This window comes from Balaenoptera borealis, assembly GCF_965194805.1.
Source record: "Balaenoptera borealis genome assembly, chromosome: 6".
In the NCBI taxonomy this organism is placed as follows: Eukaryota; Metazoa; Chordata; class Mammalia; order Artiodactyla; family Balaenopteridae; genus Balaenoptera; species Balaenoptera borealis.
In genome coordinates, this window is record NC_138863.1 from 87126662 (window position 1) to 87149393 (window position 22732).

The window sequence follows — 22732 nt, forward strand, 5'->3', positions numbered from 1 at the left end:
TAATGAAGAGAAAGTACATAAGTATAGATCTGTGTACTATGAGCTTGGAAATTTAAAAAAATGTCATTAACTATTTCATTTGTGCACTCATTTAACACACATTTACTGAGATTTTACTATGTTCTAGCAATTGTTATAATCATGGGAATAGTTATAAACATAGGAGACAATAACCCTGCTCTCACAGAACTTTCTAAGGAGATGACAAATAAAAAGAAACTGCAGAGTATACCACATGGTGGCAAGTTCTATGGAGAAAATTAAATTAGGGTAAGAGAAAAGAAGTGTGGACAGAAATGGTGGGTTTTTAAATTTGTTCATTTGTGTTTAGGGGACACTAGAGACGAGCTATCTTAAAAGGTGATATTTGAACAGAGATGCAAAGAAAAGGAACGAATGAGCCTTAAAAATTTCTGGGCATCAAATGAACTATTTTGTATCAGGCAGAGGAAAGAAGAGGAGAAACGGCCCTGTGGAAAAAGTAAGGAGGTCATTTTGGCTGGAGCAGAATAAGCCAGACTCTCGTCTTCTCAGTTTGCATGCTTTGAAGGAGCAAGCCACCATGCTGGAAAAGCCCAAGTGGCAAGGAAGTAAGAGTAGCCTCTGGCCAAAAGCCCTGAAGGAACTAAATCCTGCCAGCAACCATGTACCTGGGCTTGAAAACAGATCTTTCCCCAGTCAAGCCTTCAGATGTGACCCCAATTTTGGCTTAAACCTTGAGTGCAAACTTTTGGAAGGCTCTGAGCCACAGGACCCTGCTAGGTTATGCCCAGATTCCCTACCCACAGAAACATGAGAGAATAATATGTGCTGTTCCAAGTTGCTGAGTTCTGAGGTAATTTATTTTGTAGCAGTAGATAAATAATACAGTATTGAAGTGAAATAATCACTTACCAATTGTTCCAGTGGAGGAATGACATCTTTCAAGACATGCTGTGAATGATTCCTTCTGTGCCGGGATACCTGAAAAAACAGTGACATTTGATACTATTATACTATTTTTCTTTTAAAAAAAAACTTTAAATGATTTAAAAGAGTGTAATTTAGTAAAAGTGCACATGAAAATAACCATATTCAGATTCATTCAAAAAGGTGAATAAAGTAGATTTAAATGGGAAGTAAATGTTTTGGACATTAATTTGAGTAAGATGTGTACTCAAAGATGGCTGGCTGTAACAATATCTCATATTGCATGTGGTCTTCTTACTGTGTGACCTTGACACCCCTCCTATCAAATGGTGGGGTCTATGTTCTTTCATTTCAAACTTGGGCAGACCTTTATACCTGCTTTAACCAAAACATATGGCAGAAGTAATACTATATGGACTCCAAATATTAGAGCATAAAAATATCACGCACTACCCCCTTGCTCTCTTGGAATACTCCCAGCTCATTTTCTTCCACAGACACAGGGCTCTCTCTGCTCCTGCCTGCATGTTCTCTCTGTTGTTGGAGCCTGGAGCCCTGCTCTCTGGGCACAGGAGGTGTCCGCTCCCTTGCCTGCTGAGACCTGTGGAAAGGGGCTTCCGGGGCCAAGATCCCTTTTTCCAGAGGAAAAGCAGAGATCTGAGTTTACTTTTGTTTTTTCCATTTCGGGTGTACCCTCGGGGACAGGTGGGGAGGGAAGGTGAGGGCTCTGGGTGATGCTATGATGTGGCACTGGCTATTGAGTAATAAATTTGCTATGGATTGGGAAAAAAAAAAAAAAAGTTACCAAATCATCCCATACAGAGAGACCACAGGGAGAGACCTCGTAAGTTTTCTAGATGACAGACTAGCTGTCCAGGAGACAGCCAGTATCAACCACCAATCACGTGAGTATAAAGATATCCTGATGATTCCTTCTTCCAGCCATTGAACCACCCCCAGCTTTCAAGTCTTCCCAGCAGAGACCTCAAACACTGTAGGAGAAATAAGGCGTTCCTGTTGTGCCTTATCTGAATTTTTGACCAGATTCCATAAGCATAAAAAAATCATTGTTTTAGGGGCTTCCCTGGTGGCACAGTGGTTGAGAATCTGCCTGCCAATGCAGGGAACACAGGTTCGAGCCCTGGTCTGGGAAGATCCCACATGCCGCGGAGCAACTAAGCCGTGAGCCACAATTACTGAGCCTGCGCGTCTGGAGCCTGTGCTCCGCAGGAAGAGAGGCCGCGATGATGAGAGGCCCGCGCAACGCGATGAAGAGTGGCCCCCACTTGCCGCAACTGGAGAAAGCCCTCGCACAGAAACGAAGACCCAACACAGCCATAAATAAATAAATAAATAAATAAAAATTAAAAAAAAAAAAAAAAATCATTGTTTTACACCTCTATGTTTCAGTGTGGTCTGCAATGCTGTAGTAATAACTGGAACAAAATATTTAATATTGAAACACTTTGTGTTTATGCTATGTTAGGAACTCAGCTTTTTCAGAGTTAATGTGCTATTAATTTCCCTGTCTTCTACTATTATCCAGATATATATAAATATATAATAATCACACAATAAGTGCTTTTGGAACAAATTTGTTTTAAATGCCTTATTGTTCTTTCTCCTGAAGAAGCATCATAGACAGATTCTATAATTTTAAAAAAAAAGGAGGAATTTATAATTAAAAATCATTATCTTGAAAATTTAAGTAGAAGCTCTCATTAAGAGCACTATTTCACTAAACAGGAATTTTCCAGTACTTTGAATGAAGGAGAGAGTGGAAAGGGTTGGGACAAAGCAGTAGGAAGAAAAAGGAAGAGACAGAGGCAGAGACTGAGAGAGACAAAGAGAGAGAAAGACGTGAGTGCGAGGAATCTTTAAATAAAGCAGGCTCAAGTACCATGTCTAGAAAAGAACTTTGGATGTCTTTGACTCTGCTTACCAGCACATGCAAAAGACTGAGGGGATTAGATCAATGTCTACTAAGATTTTGAGGGAACTGTATTCCCAAAGAAACCAAAAACCTGGCCTAAAAACCCTGTGATTCTATTCAATCCCTGAATCCCACATTTGCTCCACAAAAACTGAATTATGAAGGCAGTACAACCTTCAAGGAAGCCAGTCTCTTCAATGCCCACTTCAGATGTGGCCCAAGAAGGATAATGGGGAAGGAAGAGACTCCAGAAAGCAGAGCCAGAAACCCGGGAGAACAATGGATATGGGAAACTCTCCCAGAAAGAAGAGCCAGAAACTGTCTCTACTGCCAGGACAGGGTCTCACAGGACCTGCCCAGAAGGATTACAATCATCACTTTGGTCCAGAGACTGTTGGTCATTTACCATTCTTTCCTTTACAAATGAGAGGATTTTTGTTTGTTTGTTTGTTTGTTTATTTCCCGGTATCAAGTTCTTGCTCCACCATTGTCTATTGGATATGATGGGGAAAGCAGGACAGAGAGCTTATTTTTCAAGTTCTAAATTCTTAACACCCTGGAGAAAATTTGGGCCTGGTGGAGAAAGCTACTTATCACCAGAGATTCTGGAACTGGAGCTTGAGGCAGTAACTGGATGGGACTTTTGGTTGTCTCCTTTGAGGAGGTGTATGGGTGTATTTCTAAGTGTTGGAAGACAGGTGCAAATTGATATATGGGAGGAAGGAAGAGCCTGGTGGTCACTCACCGAATTCTGTGCTCTCTTTCCTGGGCACATCTCCAGACTGCACTTCTCAGCCTGCCTTACAGTTAAGAGTGGCCACGTGACTATTTCAGACCAAAGGCAAATGAGCAGAAACAATGAGAACCACTCCCCCTCCAAGGCTATTAACCAGTGAGTGCTCCCCCCGCAATGTTCTCTTTCCTAGTATACTGGCTGGGAGTAAACATTAACCGAGGCCTTATGGGAGGACAAAGATGCAAGTTGGGGGCCCTGAATCACCATGTCAAGAAAAGCCAAGCACAGGCCAGGAAAACTCACTTTGTTTTATTTAGTAAACTTTTTATTTTGGAATAATTTTATACTTAGAGAAAAGTTGCAGTGAGGACAGAGAATTCAGGTAGAAAATTTCCTTCGAACTTCTATATAGCGAGAAATAAACTATTTTGTGGAGCCATCATGTATTTTAGAGAATTTTATAGGTGTTAACATTACCATAATTAAGATAACCATAGTTGACACTCAATCAACGTTGAAATGAAAGGTCTTTTGCATAAGAAAGCTGTGAACAGAATAATAGTTAATGGGAGAAATCCTAGCAACCAAAACTTCATACCTGTTATTCATTGATATTTCAGCTTCTCAGCAGGGGGAGAATATACATATATTTGGTATTTAAGCCTCTTAAGGAAATAGAATTTGTTTTATATTGCTATGCATTTAGAATTTACTACTCTCAACTATTACTCATTATACTAAGATTTATAATCTTCAGTGAAAATTTAGTATACATGTCATATTCAGCTTACAAAGGTCAGAGAATTCTGGGATAGAGGGAGTTTTCTTGTTCCATTTTCTTGCTGGATTATAGTCTTGGCGTAAAAGTCATTCTTTTGGCATGTAAAGTACCTCAAGCTTGAAATATTAGAGAAAGCAGTAGTATGTAAATGTCTCCACGATACCAATGAATAGGCACCTGGGCATTCACTTGTGTCAGTTTTACCATTTCTTCTATGGCCAAGTCCATGCCATCTCTTGTACTATCACTACTGGATTTTAATGGGCATAGTGGTCCATAATCCTCTAAATATTCCCTTCTAGTCACCTATAGAAAGCTTTCTTATAAGGCAATGATTCAAAATGTGTTGTGTACATACTGCCAGGGGTACAAGAGATGATTTTAGCTGATGAATGTTTCAATTTTAATTATTATTTACATAATCTTAAGGTTTAGTAGAAAAATTTATCACATCAGAGCCATTTATTAGTGACATGAATACATTTTCCATTAATATAAAGTTATTTAAGTATATGAAATGTGAGGGAAAAAAGCACAAACACAATAAGTGAATGACTGAAGTTTGGGAAACAAATTTTAATGGGAAGAAATGGAATCAGAAGTGACCAGTTACTGAGCGCATACCACCCTTGAAGGAAACCATTGGTTCCATTGTATAAACAAGAATTCAACTTTAGAAATGATACAACAATAATACTGCCTGCTAACATTTACTGAGTGCCTATTAGTTGCCAGGCACTGTTCTAAGTGTTTTGCATGTACTAAAATATTTAATTATCACCCAAACATTAAGAGATCAATAACATATATTTCATAAAGGTAGAAACACAGACACATACCTTTAAAGTAACTTTGAAAATCCACAGCTAGTGAAAGCATGGGTGATGTTTTAACGTGGATCTAAGCCCTCAGCTATTGCACTTTATTGTTTTTCCAGAAATATAAATGTATATGTATAAAGACAGTCACTAAATTCTTGGGGAACTACAGAGATCCCCTGTGTGCATAAGTGGATATTCCTAAGGTAGAAATTTGAAGAGAGCCAAACTTACAAATTTGTACACATTTATGCAGGAAGCTAGAAATCAGATTTCAAATCTGTTATGAATCATCTTACTATTCCTTTAGGGGAAGTAATATTGCTGATCATTCCTAAATCAATAAGCTAGCTAATCTATCATGTTCAATCAAGTTATGAAGATATGGAAGAAAAGAGAACTTTCATCACCTGTCTTTTGCTTTAATGTCTTTCTCAGTTAAGCATTAGGTACAGAAATATGTTATGCCAAATCAGATTATGCTGACTGAGACTTATCATTTAGGAAATTCTGGGTCCAAAGCTGCTCAGTTGTCTTGCATGGATATCTGAAAAACTTAGGATGTTTCAAAAGAGCTGTGTTTCTGTGACATACTTAATTGAAATTATAATTGTAAAGAAAATTTGAGGCCAATCACAGTCTCATGAGGTTAAGTTTGAAGGGAAAAAAGGATTCTCCTAAGCCACAGTATAAATAGAGAAAATCTTACAGTTTATGTAATTATTTATCAATAGCTTATTAGCAGTATCTGATAATTTTGCAAATTTTTATGGGACACTCTCTTGAGAAACAGTCCCACTTAAGACATAAGTTTTTTTTTTTTTTGAAGTGCAGTTGATTTACAATGTTGTATTTATTTCTGCTGTACAGCAAAGTGATTCAGTTTTTTATGTATATATACGTATACATATATATACATTCTTTTTTATATTCTTTTCCATAGATTTTTTATAAACCATTCATTTTAGCCAGTAAACATTTCATGTTTAGTTACACTCATATGCCAGTAATTTCTAATAGCAGGTGCTTAAAATGTACCTGTTTGTTGACATTATAAAATATCTCTAATACTAGTATTGCAAAGAGAGCACATACTTCATTTTGGATAATCCTTCATTTTGGATAAAGTTCTGGATATCAGAACTTTTAAATGTACCTGACATCAAAAAACCTACATCTTGTTCTGTAAATTGCTTCTGGATAAGTTTCAGAATACTGGCAAGGTTGGGCTCCATTGTTTAATCTTAGATCCTTTTCACTTTTGCAGGAACTGTTAATTAATCATTGAATTTGAAAACCTAAAATAAAAGTCAAAATATTAGCAGTAGCTTGATATAAAAATTTTAATACATTATTTTCTCTGTGAAATACAGAAGTATTTCTTCTGAGGAAGCCTGAAAATATGATTTTTATGTATGTCTGATTTCTTTTTATGTCTCCAAATAATCTGAAATAGTATACAGATCTTCCCTCTAAACATAAGTGAACATGTATGTATACCCACCACATATTTAAGTTGTTTATAGCCTGATTTTTTTTTGCTAGTTCTTTTACTCTTAAATTATGAAATATTGGTTTCAATATCATTTTTTAATTCCCATCTGAGAATTTTATGAATTGCTACCTGTCAATTTATTTCCAGCATTTTAGCAGAAAGAGGCCTTAACAATTCCACACTTCTCCAGCCTATTTATTAAGAATGCTACTTAACAGTTTCTTTTGAGGTGACATGGTTATGTCTTAAACTGTTTTTTCTCTCACAGTATTCTGCATCTTAAGCAACTGAGCTTTCATAATAAATACATGAGTTGATGGCAACCCTTCCTTTGAGGAGAAAAAAAAAAAAATGTCAGACCTTATCTTTTTTTCAGTGATGCCATCTTCCTATTGATTTATTTTTCCAGTAAATAGAAATCATCTGTAGCTACCATTGAAAAAAACAGAAATACAAATATCTTTTGACTTGGATTTTTTTGAACTCAAAATTAGGTTAATATTATATATCACTGCAACTTTTTTAGATCAAATCTATGAGTTTTCTCCTTTATCACTGCCCACTATGCTCCCTGCTTCCACTCCTCTGCCCTCCCCAGGTACTTTAGCTTTCTAATTGTGCAAAGCGAAGTGGAAAATGAAGTATTCAAGATGTGTAATGCGTATTTTCCTTTAAATTCCTTTTTGTTCTTATTAGAATAAGCATCAAAATTAAGTTTTTCAGATACCTTTTCCTCCAAGAAAAGGAATTAAAAGTCACTTTTTCAAACTGTCTCCATTTTTTCTTCCATTCCTTTTTTCTTTTAACTATTTAAAAAATATGAAACTGATGGGTGGGTCTAGTACTTGATATATTACAAACTGTAAAAATAACAGAATTTGAGCATATTATTTTCCTTGTTTAGGAGCATCTACTATGAGAGTTATACATAAACATGAAACATTCCACATAGCTCTGATTTTAAATAGATTACCATTTTTGATGAAAGTTTATATCTTGTGGCTTAGAATTGAAATAAAATCACTTGAATAAAAGCATTAGTTCCAACATTTTCACAGACATGTACATTTTCTGAGGCATACCTCCCGTTAGCAACCTCCCTGGATACTTGGATGAAAAACAGAAATAAATTTTTGGTTAAGTTTAGTTTTTATCTTCAGTTTCTCAAGAGTTTTTGTTTGTTTGTTTGCTTGTTTGCTTTTGGTGTATCCCAAGTCTTATGTTCAAATCTTCATTTGTTTTGCAAGTTCTTTTTCTTAAAGCTACTACAATCAGAAATTAAGGAAAGTTAGTGAAGCATTTTTTTTTTTGGAATGTGGAGAGGTGGCCAGTATTTCTTAAACTCACAACAATTTAGTTGTTTAGAAATAATAAACATCAACCTAAGTGATGGCTCTATTTTTTCAATCATGTGTATGTGGTAGGTAACTGATTTTGAAAAAAAAAAAAGGAAGTTAAGAACATATAAGGACATTACCTTATCATGCATTTAATATTCTAACTTTACATATTTGTAGGCACATATAAAATTTACACATGCCTCATAATTACTCTACCACTAACTAAATGTATCCTTCATAGTCCTAATGAGAGGTAATGACACAAACCATGGAAAACCCAAATCTTGTTTTACTCCTTATTAATGTACCACAGTATACTGTTTAACATTTGTAGTCTCTTCCTCCATCTGCCCACAATATCATTCAATTACCATATTGGGCATAAGCAAATGTCTTTTTAAAAAAATTTTTCCATAAACCTTTTTTGGTTGTACATTGTCAGTCAGAAATCTGACACTCTCATCTCTTTTATCCCCTGCAAAAAATGAAAGGGAAAGATTCAGAAACCTTTTGGTGGGTATACTAAAGTTTATCGCTTTTTTTTTTTTTTTTTAGTTTCTTGAATATTCTTTAGTCAGCATCTGGGGCACCTGAAGCTCTCACCAGCCTTTCAATCCTGGCATAAGTCTAGTCGAGTGAAATTCAGCTTCAACCACATATTCTTATCCCAGATAGCCAAAGGTAAGTGCTTGCTGGAATGATTCTAACTCCTTTATATTTTCCCTCCTTTATTTAGTCACAAACATGTGTGTTCCTCCAAGAAGAAAATCAAACTGCCTCTTACTTTCCTGTTTAAATAAAAATGAACTATATACAGCGCACACTTCCTTGTTTATTGCTAAATACTGTTTTAGTTTTCTCTTTTTTTTTTTTTTTTTGCATACTTTCAATAGAATGTTTCTCTCCAAGAATTTTCTCAGACTGAGAGGTATCATTCATATGGAACTTGGACGCTCCACAATTTTAGCCTTCAAATGCGCTTGTAAGATAAAAACTACCAGAGGCAAGAAACACAGAGATATCTGGGTAATACAATTTTTTACATTTTCTTCATGTAAAGTGCATTTATGTATTGTCTTAATTTTTAGCTTACTTTTTTTCTTTATAGGTTCATATATATTTAGCCATGAATTTCCAAATTGCTATGAGAAAATAAGGGCCAAATAGACACAGAAACATCTTATTTCACTCATAATACTACCAATGGTATTAGATCTAATACATTAGATAATTCATTAGAGCCAGAGCTAAAGTTACTACCATTAGCGGATAAAATAACTTATTCATCTCTTTTACTCTCCATACAGAGATATTTCCTCTGTAAATAAAAGGAAAGCGTTTAGATAGATTAAGAAAATATAGATGGGTATCTAGAACACTTGGGCCAAACAGATATTTTCTCCACAATGGCAAGTCATATGTTATTTTTTAAATAAAAAGATTCAAGGCAGTAGAAAACAATACCAAGAAAACTATCTCACAAAACCTCAAAACAAAGGAAAATAGAAAACAAATAAACAGTTATTGAGGGTCTAAATTATTAAAATGGTCTACCTATTTTTAGCTAAATGAAACAAATCATTGTCAAATCGCCATTTGGCTATGTTGGGCAGAAACAAACTATATCTAATTTCATGATGTTTAACAGTCTGGAAATACTCAACAGATTAGAAACAGGCTTTATTTTCAGTCTCATATTTCAGTCTCTTTCATTGTCCAGAGGGCTTAAGTTGAAATATCAAATTTACTTCTTACTTTTTCAGGTATATGTTCAATCACTAAAGAAGAAATTCTCTTCTTTGGAAAGCTGTAATCCACGATATATCAAGTTTGATCTATGATATGTAAAGTTTGACAAAGACATTTACCCACAGTCAGATTTCTACAGTCTTTTGACACCTTTCCTTGCACATCATTTTTTCTTAGTGCAAAGATGGAAATGTACTATGTAACTCACTGAAAATGCTCTCCCTGTGTCGAAAGGTCACTTCTAAAAGCATTGTGGGAGGCAAAGCTTTTAATAACTATGACGTTCTTTCAAGAATTAATGGACTTTTGGTCAAATATTTAAAACATGCATATGAATGTTGTTGGCATCTTTAGTGAATGTCTAATAATTGTATCTTTCCAGTTTCCTTTCTTCAGTTATTCTTTGAGGTTTTCATAGACCCCAAACTCACCTTCTACTGCCGAAAAAGCAGATTAGTTCTGAAGGTTAATCCAACTCAGCAGGATTGAAGGATGGCACTTTTCCTTGGTCGTAAGTACGTTGGCTCAGGCCAGACAGCTGTTAGGACATTCTCCTCTGGGAATCGTGCCCTCAACACCCACTGCTGATGCACATACATGGTCTACTGGCTGCCGACTTCCATGCCCATCTGCTCAAATGGCATGGTGCCCACTCACAAGTTGGCTGGATCCTTGCCCTTAGTGTGTAGGTGCCAGGCAATGATGGGTTTAGATGGGCAGCCTGCATAATACTACAAGAAGTGACAATTTTTTTCTTTCTCTCTCTCTCTCCAGTATCTGTCTTCTGTGCCTTCTCTGAAAGAGAAACTTATGTTTCTCTACCTCTGATTATACCTGTGGACACATGTGGCCTTTTACAGGTAGATATACAAATACACTCAACCTGCTACCAACAGTTAAGATGAGAGGGAAGAATCCACAGAGCCCCAAATGGCAAGTTCTAATTCAGAAATGGGATGGATTGTGAAAATCCCGACCACCTGGAGTCTGTCAGAAGAAATTTAGCAAGGGTGTAAGTACGGCAGATCTCTCACAGATAGCAATGGCACCAGGAAATAGCTTAAGTTACAGCATTTTTTGTCTGTCGCAGCTCCAGCACAAATCACTTGCCTTGCATTGAAAAGGCACGTACAACAGAAAACGAAATAAATCAGGCAAAAAGAACAAGCTTAATGGGAACACAATTTATATGCTCAATGGGGGCAAGGGTGCAAGCTACAATATTCAGACCTCAGAAATAACCCTTACTGGAGGTCCTAAGAGAGAGAAAAAAGAAACAGAAAATAGCATCTCTCTTTCCAATCTACAGGAAATCCGTGGAGAGGAATAGATTGGCATAGGAGGTTGTGACTTTAATGATCCAAAGCATATGAATGCTTGTTAGCAGACAGCAGACAGACATAAGTAAGAACAACAGTAATGGTTGCATCTGCAGCCTGGCCTATGGCACTCAAACCAATCAGGCTGCTTTGGAAAGCAGTGCCGGAAGGTATGTTAAAGCCTTGCTTTCCTTGTGTGTTTATTTAAGGGTGATTGAATCCAGGGTGTTGTCAGTCTGCCTTGGAGAATGGTTATCCAATGTGTAGGCATGATCTTTCTCCCTGAATATGTTCTGTTGAGTCAGTTAGTTATGTGTGACTACTTGCTCTGTCCTTGTCTTTATGCAGTGCCAAAATCCTCCAGTCCAAGTTCCAAAGGAACAGGGCCTAAAAACTTTTGGCTTGAGAATCAAATTAGGTTTCTCTGCTTCCCTAGCCAGAAATGCGTAAATACCCAATGGCCAAAACCAAAGAATTTGACATTGTGGAATGAATAGAGCTGTCATACACCACTAAAGTGTGGAAATATCTACTGTTTGAAGTCAGGACTAGTTCAACATCTTTAGTAATCAGAACAGACTTCTTTGGACACCTTCATGGGTTAGTCTGGCTTTTGATTGGGAACGTTTCTGGCAAGCTACTGATTCCAGATATCAGAAATGCAAGAACATACGGTTTACAAGAGAAAATCTGCCATTTTTTCCTATCAAAAAAAAAAATTCTCAAAAGCAGCACATTTTCATAAAAGACAGACCCCTCATCCTGTTTTTCTTATTGACCTTCAAGTTAGCACCATGCTTAGATGTATACTTAAATGAGAACTAGTCAAAGAAGCAGTAAGTTTGAATAATTTGAAAAAGTATTTATGAGAAACTAAATTTGGAATTATTTGGGAGCTGCTGGTGAAAATAGACAAAGAATGGGTATAGTCATCCAAAACTCTTCAATCTGATTTTTATTCTATAACTGTCAGAGCGAGCTCCCAGAATAAATCATTTTCCTCATGACTTACCACACCTTGAGTATATTACAGTAAGAGTTACATACTACTAACTTTTTGAAAGCGAAAAAAAGCAGATGTCCTATCTAGAGACTCTTGAGGGTAAGGACCATGTTTTACTCATCTTTAAATCAACTGAACTTACTATAGTGAGAAATACATATTATGGAATTGGTTACTTCAAATTTCATATTGCATCATCTTATACATGTGACTTATTTTTCATTGAATTTACCAAGACCTTCAAAAGCCTATAATGTCTTGCCCTGTGATACCTTGTTATAAACATATTCATCATTCTTTCCAAAATATGGACTAAGTTAGTAATTTCCAGACGAAGTTCCATAATTTCTCATAGGAGGTTTGCCATCTATCCTTACTGAAATAAGGTTGAACTTTCAAAATGATCTCTCCATTAGTCTACAGTTGAAATAACTGACACTAGTTGGATAATATTATAGTTCCCTGATCTATGTAGTATACCTAATGCTTGGGGCTTACACTCCTCTTCCAGAGGAAAAATCTGGGAAGACAGATAGATATAGATATGGATATAGATTTAGGTAGATATATTTCTGTAATAATGGTTTTAAATAGCATTACACAATTATGTAGATTATTATTTTGAACAGTTCTTTATTCTATTATCACTTACCCTCTGGGCAAATTGTTTTACCTCTTGGTGCCTCTATTTCCTCAACTGTGAAATAGGCAAGGTATAGTTGTTATTCCTCATAGGATTCCATTAGAAATAAGTAAATTAAAACATATACAGCTTCAACCACATGGTAAGTACTCATTAGTATAATCTCTGCTATACCAATTATGTAATTCCTCTTTCAACAGTCCTTCTAGTAAATGAGTAAATATATTTTAGTACATGGATAATTAACATTCAGTCAATGTTCTTTTAAAGTGTTTGATGTTTTTAAAAACTCTTTTAAAATGATTTATTTCTTTACTTTAAGAAACTCCAACTATTTCTTCTAGGATACTCTGAAAGCATTTTAATAGAAAACTCTTTAACTACTCAAGAAGTGGAGTTATACTGGGCATGCACACAAGGAGGTGGGAATCCTGAGGTTTTAGAATTTTGCCTACCACAATCCCACCTCTGGCCCTCAACAAATCATGTCCCTCCCACAAGCAAAATACATCATCCTCTCCCACAATTCCAAAGAGTCTTGTTTTATTATAGCATCCACTCAAAGTCCAAAATCGCATCATACAAATCTAAATCTCATTGTCTCACCGGCTCAAAGACCAAAATCTAGTCACCTAAATTCAGTTTTGAAAGAAGTTGAGCTTGACTGAGATCAACTATTAAGTAACAGAGGCAGGATTCAAACACAAGTAATTTGATTCTATAGCCAGTGGTGTTTAACAACTTTAATAATGTGCACTATCCATGCTATGAAGTAGTTATGATTATTGCCCTCATTGCATAGATGATAAATCTAAGGCAAGTGAAATAAGACTGAAAGTTAGCGAGTGTCAGAGGCTGTTGGTTAACCCAGATTCATTCAATTCAAAACCGCGTGCATTCTGACTCCAAAGCTTTTAAATGCTGAATCTACTGCCTCTCAAAGTGAATATTCAACAAATGCTTGTTGCCTGTCCATCATATCACACTGTTTGTAGATCAAAATATAGACTAGTGTTTATCAACTTGTACTGAATTATTTTCTTACACCTAAGTGCCTATTCTATTTTCATCATATTTCAAATAAGAAATTTTTATCATCATCTTGAACATTATCTAAATGAAATAATGATAGCAATGTTTTGGAAATCAGGAAGACAAATAGACTAATGGTGCATATACTTTACTATAGTATTCACTCAAAGATAGTGCTACAGATTTGTACTTGGTATATCCTGGAATTGGAAAATGACTATCTATCTGTTCTAGATATTATACCAGCTGAGGTAAAGTTGCCAAAGTGGACTTTTAGTTGAAACTTGTGGATTGAACATATACCTTAATCCCCCCTGTGTACTAAAATCATAGTAAAAGGATAAAAACATATTCATAGAGAATGAAAATGTGAGCAAAAGTGGATAATACATCTCAAAAAATTTTTCGAAGATAAAAAGTGTATGAAAGCATTGTATATTACTTCGTAAAATGAAAAATCTACAACCTCAGTGTTTGCAGCAGTGGAAGATGAGGATATTAATGATAAAAAAGTTAGTAAGTCCCTCCCTCCCCACAGAATGTTCAAGAGGCTCATCACTTGGAAGCACAAGGTACGATGAGAGATAAGGTCAAAACTGCCTGCAACAGCCATTATCGGAAAAGCTGGACTCGCAGGCTCAGTCATTCATTGCACTCATTTATTCATAGCCAGGAGACCGCTCCCAGACCTGCATGAGACAGACATTAAATCAGGCAGTTTCCAGAGTCTTGACTTAGGATCTCCTGGCATTGCAGAGGGAAGAGAGGAGTGCAGTACTCTGAACTAGGGTATTAAAGCCTACATACCAAGCAATGGAAGCCTCAGCACCCATTCTCAACTTTTCTCCCAGAAATGCCAGTGGCAAAAAATGTATCCCTTCACCCAGAAGACTTAAGGAGTCTACTCTAGAAGGATGAATGGTTCTAAAGTCCTTCAGATACTGAAACTCGGATATCCTCAATGAAAACCTTGCATCAACATGTTCTACAAAAATGCCTGGCAGTCAACAAGCCCAACACACCAACTCCAAAAGAGGCATTTTAGTGCCTCTTTTTAAAATATGAGCATGCAGGAATGAGTTAAAAGAAATTAATATATGATATATAATACTATATAATATATAATATTTATATATTATACTTATAGGTCATATATTATATAACACTTATATATGAGTATAATTATTACATTATATGTATAATAAATTATAATCACTATATTATATATTTATTTATTGAGCACCAAATACATACAACATGTTCAAAGTGCTGAGTAAAATAACCTCTGCTTTAATGAAGTTAAAGTCTTTGGGGAAAGTCCCAAAATGGAAGAGGAATATCAAAACAAGCAAATCTAAAAAGGAACCCCAAATAAGCAGAAATAATACACAAAAAAGAAAATTTAAAAAACAACTATTGTTAGTATTATCAAGAGATAAGAAAATACATAGGATTCATAAAAACAGGAACAATAATAATAAAGAGAGGCATTTGTAAATTAAAAATGTAAATAAATATATTAACTCAATATAATTCTTGAAGAATAAGAATAATAAATATGTCAGGAAATAGAAAAACAAAGAGCTGGATTATAAAAAAGAATAAATTAAAAAAAATAATCTGAGAAGTTCAACATCTGCCTTATAGGAAAACCTCAAAGGACAAAAATAAATTTTTAAATGCATGGGAAGAAATTTTAAAATAAAGTACAAGAAAATATCCCAGAAGTTTATAATATGAGCTTTCTGGTTGAAAGAGACTATCAAGTGTCTGGTGTAATAAATTAATAGGTAGGTCATGCAATTATAGAACACTGGAAATAGAGAGAGAGAGGGAGAGAGAGAGAAAGATCACATACAAAAGGATGGGAATTAGAATGGTGTTAGGCTTTTCTAAAACTGACTGGAGGCTAGAAGAATGCTTCCACAATTTAAGGAGAAAATACTGTCAACCTAGAATTATGTAGCTTGTTAAACTATCAATCAAAAGACAGAATTGAATAAAGACATCTCCAGATATAAAAGGACTCAAAGCATTTGTTTCCACTACATTCGTATTGGGAAACTCCTGAGGAAAATTAGCAAAATGAAGGATTTGACCAAGGATAAGAAGGCATTGTAAATAAGGCCTGGAGACACAGAAATATGGCAAAGAGGAGCCCATGTTCACAGATGTGTGTCAGGCCAACAGTCTTCAGTCCAAATTGAAGTAAGGTGATGGAAAGCAATAGAAAGAAAACAAAATTTTAAATGGGGATAGACACTATTTAATGTTTCTGTGTTTGAGGAAAAGATTGGTAGGAGTTTGAGAGATTTGCTGGCATCTTTGGGTAAATTAGCTATAGATATGACAAAATGTAAGTAAATTAAACTAAGGCAATTATTAAGTCCATGAAAGAAGGTTGAATACAAAAGGAATGATAATGATATAATAATTCTTGGCTCAACTGGAAATATTTAGAAAATCACAATAATGTCAACTAGTAATTGAAACAAAAATTGTGACAGAACTATAATGAAAAGAGTGAGGAAAGGGAAGGTGTGAGTGTAAGAGTGCTAATATTAAAGTATCATAACAGAAAGTTAACATATAATGCCTAAAATAGATAAATCAGGAAAAGTCTGATGGCATACAGTGTTGAAAAACATGAAGGTTAATGTAAATAAGAAACAACAATAACAAAAAACTAAAGCTGTTGAAGGTGGTAGCCTCTAGCAAGTGAGATTGATGAGTAGACAGATGGAGAAGCCAGAGGAATACTATGTTTAACTAAAAGCTTTCTAGACTAATGTCTTAACTTCATGTATAACTTTGATAAAAAAAAAAAAATAAACACTGACTACGAGTTAAGTGTAACTTATCATTAAAAAAAATTAAAATTTTCTCCAAATAGTCTTGAAAGAGAGAGAAAGAAAGCAGGCAATTCTCACATCAGGAGTCTTGGTAATCAATCTCTATCATGAAAAAGTTCACTTGCCTATCAGAGTTGAATACAAAAAGAATTTTAAGTCTGAGTCAGCAGAGAACAACTGGAATAACTTACAAAATCACACCCACAGAGCAACTAGTCGATTCAAGCCCTGCATTCACCATTAATCTGCATGATTTGGGGCAAGTTATTTAACGTCTCAGTATCTCAGTTTCCTCATCTACAAAATAGAGAATATAACAGCTTACACCAATAGAGTTATGGGATGATTAAACAGATTAATACTTTCAAAGTACATACGAGAGCACCTGGTATGTAATAAGTGCAGTATATACATTAGCTATTATTATCAAAAGAACTCCTGAATTCTGAACCCTAAGAGAGCCCTCCTAAAATAGTGGCTTCCTTAGCCCTCTGATCTTCCTAGAGTTCCCAGTTGAAGACTCACTCCCTAAATGTACCTTCTAAGGGCAGGGAGAGGCAGGGTCAAAGGAGAAGACAAGGGGAAGTGCCCCCTCTCCTATTCTCCCCGGCCTCACCTTCTCTTCTCCAGTGAAAGCATTTCACACAGACAAATGAGCCTTCACAAAACAAATAGCCAAGGAGTGAAATGGTTACATTTGTATTTAGCACCATATCCCCAAAAAGCATGCATGCTATTATTTAACCAGATGTTTATCTTTCTGGACATTAAGTGGGAGAGGCTGGGAAATAACCCCTTGGTTGTTATTAGTGGGTAAGGTGCCATTAGATCCCTGGTTCCGTGATGTTCACGGAAAGATTTTCATGTTTCTGTTTTTTACAGACATCTACAAAGAAAAAAGAAAGCCTCTTCACTAGTCACCTACTTAAAACCTTCTCATTTTCAAATCAAGGGAAGCTGTCAAAATTGTATTAATTTTTAAAAAATAACTCTCTCACTAATGCTCCCCTTGGATAAATAAAGAGGGAGTCTAATACTGAGCCCATTTTTTCTCCTCCATTGTGTACCCACCACAACGCACAAGTCAGCTCATTAGTGCTCTTGGCAAGGGCCATCATTTTTAAATGATCAAAGTGTTTGGGGAGAAATCAGTCACATGGAGTAATTGTTCCCAAACTGTGATCCTGAGCATTTAGGGGAGAATCCTCTGTGGTTCATTTAGGAGATATTTTAAGGGAAATGTGAAGGCTAATAAAGTACAGGACCAAGTGGGAATGTTTTGAAGATAAAGGGACATAGAACGGTCATTATATTGGTTTGGGGACAGGGATTTGAAATCAGTGGCAGTTCAAAAATGAGGGAAAAGAACCTTAAACCATGGTATAGAAAACAGGTACAAAACAAACCTAGGAAACAATGTTTTAGGTCATATGCTAAAAGGAAATTTTTATAATAAATGAATTTTGTCATATAAACTCTTAAAATGAAAACTATATACAGCTAAACTTTAAAACAGAAAACTTTAACTTATTAACTTTTCAAAATAAATGTTTTCATAGTGCAAATGTCAAATTCTTCCTCTTTGTGAGTAGAAATAATTTAAATAAAGATTGCTAACTTTTAACCATAAACAAAGAAAAATGTTTTTGTTCCTATTTCATATGCTCAAATTTCCCTGGTTATTTGTGGCTTTACTGCTGATTTGATTTTCCTCATCCAGCCACAGTGAAAGACACACCGAAATCAGCAGCAATAAAAAAAAAAGAGCTGATAATTATTTTCGAAATTTTGGCCACAAGTTCGACAGTAGCTTAATGGCAAAGTTTCCTGAAGGAATGTAAAGCGTATTTATTAAATATCCTTTACAGGAGTTTGGTGGGGTTTTTCACAAAGAACAGGACATATTGCACACAGCTACAGGAAGTTAATTTGGGGTCTTATTTAAAGAAGAAAAGGAATAAGACTGGGGGTTGGAAGGTTTGGTAAAGCTAATGAATTTGGGGTTGGAATTATTTAAAATATGTATTCCATACTTTTCTTGTAAACTTAAGATAGAATACTTTTTCTTTTCATTTTATGAAACATAACTTAAAATTTCTGCTTAGGGGAAATCACTTTCATATGATTTATGAAGCCCTTCTGATGATACTGACAAAGGATAAATAGATTTCTTACAATAGCAATTAATATGGGAATCTACAGTGCCTGGTGAAGAAGGTAAAATTCATCCTAACCAAAAAACAAAGATATTTCTAGAGAAAGGATCTCAACTCTTTTTGGACCTCCAAACATACCTGAAGGAAACACACTTGTAAGTAGCAACTCTTACTATTGCAGTGATTATAGGCATCGGGTAGCACTCCTAGCAGACATTGCAGAGTCTTATATTACAGAATCTTAGAGAAGACTGCAATTTGAAAAAACCTGCTCCTACCCTGATCCTAGATTAAAAATCAATGAGAGAACCAAAAGTTTAAAGTCAGGAAAAATATAGAAAATGTTCAAAGTATATGAGCTTAAATCTGTGTTAGCAGTTAAAAGCAATGGGGCAAAGAAAGTTTCAGTATGGATAAATTAAAAAGAGAATAAACATATTTTTATTTTAAGGTAGTGACTATATGCAGTTCATCCTAGTAATCCCAAAGATCAGCACAGAACTTGGTATATGGCAGGCATGGAATGAATGTTGTTAAGTTGAATATTAAAATATCAGTAAAAATATTTCACTTTATTTCTCAAAATGATTTCATATAATTAGCCCATTTTATTAAAAAAAATGGTATTGCACAATATACAGGAAATTCTTACATCCTTTTGGAAGATAAGGAAATTAGGCTACAGTTTAAATAGGTATTTCTTGGGTTATTTCTATGAGCAAAATATTGAGTCCAGCATAGACCAGGTAGGATTACTATGATAATAAATAATACTTATTTTTTACTTACATCCCAAATGTCATTTGATCTACAAACATCAGCCTCTTAAATTGGTATCACTGATTTCTAAACTGAGGTTCAGAGATATTAAGTAGCTAGATATTAGGTCAGATCCTATACCTATCCACAATGTTTCCTTGAGGCCACATGAAGTAGAATCTGCAGCTCTCTTTCCACTGGAACATGCCATCCCAAATATAGATGGAAATATGAATAAAGAAAGTAGTCCTGCTTTATTCAAATCAAAGTCATCAAAGAGTATTCCTAAGTAAGCAACAAAACTAAGTAAGTTTGTCCAGTTTGCTATCAGTGCTGTCCAATTTTTTGAGGTCACATTTATACAGATAGACTTTCAGTTGGTGCTAAAGGCACTTGTCCTTCAGACTTCTGCCTCCCCAGGAATCTTGCCTTCTCTTTAGTATATGCAATCCTTCACCCTGTCGAATGCTATTCTTTGCAATTCAGCTCACATGATATACTTCAAAATATAAGCTAACTGAGCAACAAGCTGCATCAGCGGCTGTGTCATTTCAGGTTACATGTTTCTGTCCTTTCTTCATGAGACTTGGGCTGCTGGAATGCTGACCTCCTTAGACTGCCATGGGCTACTAGTCAAAAAGAAGGAAAGAGCTCTGAAGAGCAAGGGCAATCACAAAGGAGAAACTTTTGGCTTGCCTAATATTACATGCCTGTCTTTTATCCTGCTGTGCCAACTTGATGATTTATAAAGATTACCTTTTTATGTGGTTCCAACTTTAAACTTCAATTTAAGGACAGTGTCTATTTCTTTTGGTCAATTTTGCTTACAGTAAACAAACTTATAACCTGACAGCACTCTATCTTTAGCTTTAAAAAAAGACAATCCAATACAGAGAAATCTACAGAGTGTTTTACCTAGAGTCCTATTCTCATACCCATATTGGAACTGTGTGACTCTTTCAGTTGCTATATACTTTTATTTCCCCTTTGTGTGCTCCTCTTTATTATCTGATCCTATTTTTGATATTTTAATATACTTGATTATTTTTTCAAAGATATGTTTATATCAGTATAAAGAAAAATGGTAGTCTTTGATGGTGTCCCCTGAAGTCATTTCCATTTTCCTCACTGATCATTGTTTCCTTTACACAGAAGAAACATGCCTTAAATTTGAAAGAGAATTTAAATCTCTAAAATTCCAATAACATAGACCCCTTGAAGCTGATAATAATTAATCATTGGTTATGAATAAATTACAATATTTGACAACACCCAACAGTCCTGCTGACCTTCTCCTACCTTTGCTTTGTCCTAGATTCTGAAGACTAGCTCTTCTAAGGGGCTTAGCATAGCTCCAGAACCAGTCCTAACAGGAGCAAGAATATGTCAGCCTTCTCTGACACACTACCTTAAGAAGATGAATAGTCAGTGAGCCTCTCAAGACTCCAAGTTGGTGAACAACCACCCTAAATTTCTGATGCCAGTCAAGCCTGAATGTTAGGTCCAAATTTGAGAGCTCCTGTGGCCCTTCCATATCTTCTTTGCCTGCCTCTAGTATTGACTTCAGCTATAAGATTGATCTCCCATCCTTGACAGCTAGGCTTTGGTACCCTGATCTTCTCCAGTGATAGAGAGGGCCTGTCCTGAACCATGGTTGGTTGCTGAAGGGCTGCCTCCCCTGAGATCCTGCTCATAGTATTTCCTGGGACTAGATTATATGCTTAGTATCCCTGCTGCCTAGTGGGGGCCCTGCAACATATAGACAGATCCCTTATTACAGAATACCATCTCATTCAAATCCTTTGTGACCTTGTTCCTGCCAAGCACTTGAACCAGCCGGTACACATGATTGCCTAAAATATCTCTGAGTTTCTTTCAGCATCAAACATTTGCCTTACCGGATACAGTCCTTACTAATGTATTAATTCCCACCCTAGTAGAGGTTGAGTTTTTCTGGTGAATGGCAGCAAGAGAGAAGAGAAGCCCCTACAAGGTTTATGAAGCCATAGAGATGATGCTATGTTGGTTCTGCACTAACTCAATATTCTCTTGTCTTTCTCTAAGTTCCTCTCTCCTCTCTGTCTCTCTACAACACACACACACACACACACACACACACACACTCCTTAGGGAAAGGTTTGGTAGAGAAAGAATAAAAAATATAGATTATCTAAGACATAGATGAAATATGTCTAGATTTTCAAAAACGTAGGGGGAACTGGAACCTTACATGCAGAGTAGAGGGTGAACATTTCTGGCTTCTAAACACAAGCTGACTTTGTAGTGTAGTGCTATTGGTTTCATAGGCTCAGTTTCAAAGCAGAGGCTGGCCAATAGAGAGTACTCTTAGTTTTTGTTCGTTTATTTAACTTTGGAGCCTGAAAAGTTTGGCACCCAGTGAAGAGTACAAGCTGGATTCTTTTTTTTTTTTTTTAATTCATTCATTCATTAATTCATTTTTGGCTGTGTTGGGTTTTCGTTTCTGTGCCAGGGCTTTCTCCAGTTGCGGCGAGCGGGGGCCACTCTTCATCGCGGTGCGCGGACCTCTCACTATCGCGGCCTCTCTTGTTGCGGAGCACAGGCTCCAGACGTGCAGGCTCAGTAATTGTGGCTCACGGGCCCAGTTGCTCCGTGGCATGTGGGATCTTCCCAGACCAGGGCTCGAACCCGTGTCCCCTGTATTGGCAGGCGGATTATCAACCACTGCACCACCAGGGAAGCCCTACAAGCTGGATTCTAATTCCTAAGATCTAGGTTGAGTTCAGGAACCTGTATTTTTAAAAAGCTCTGCCAGTGATTCTTATGATCAGCCACATTTTGTAATCACTAAAATAGAGAAAGGTGATAATTTCCCTGAGTACCCTACATAACAGAATGTATCCTACTGTGGTAGCAGAAGAGCATTTCCTATTCCAAGTGAGCCTAAGACCCTACTTCTAGGATTTCAGTTTTAGTGTCTGGTGCCTTCGAAATCATCGTCAAAGAAATAAACTGGTAATCTCAGGTTGTGAATGAAGGCAGTGCTGAACAACTGGAAAGCATTTTCCAGAATGAAAGAACAATAGCCAGGAAAAAAGATCTATCCTGTTCTAGGTCCTGAATGGATGTCTAGACTTGGCTTGCCCATAAAAATGGTAAAGATGAAAGGGTATGAAGATAATCCTGGAATATCCGGAAAAGCGACTGGTAATGCCAACCAAATAAAGG

At 36.0% G+C, this 22732-nt stretch overlaps 1 protein-coding gene across 2 annotated transcripts in view; it reads right to left on the reverse strand.

Moving 5' to 3' along the window:
• ARHGAP15 (Rho GTPase activating protein 15) overlaps positions 1-22732 on the reverse strand; it is a 617448-nt gene that overhangs the window by 532166 nt on the left and 62550 nt on the right. Inside the window, exon 3 of one of the 2 annotated variants that reach the window (XM_082395825.1) lies at positions 895-963. The exons of the other annotated variant lie outside the window; for it this stretch is intronic. Within the exon in view, the coding sequence (XP_082251951.1) occupies positions 895-963 (69 nt within the window). The remainder of the gene's footprint in view (positions 1-894; positions 964-22732) is intronic. 2 annotated transcript variants of the gene reach the window in all.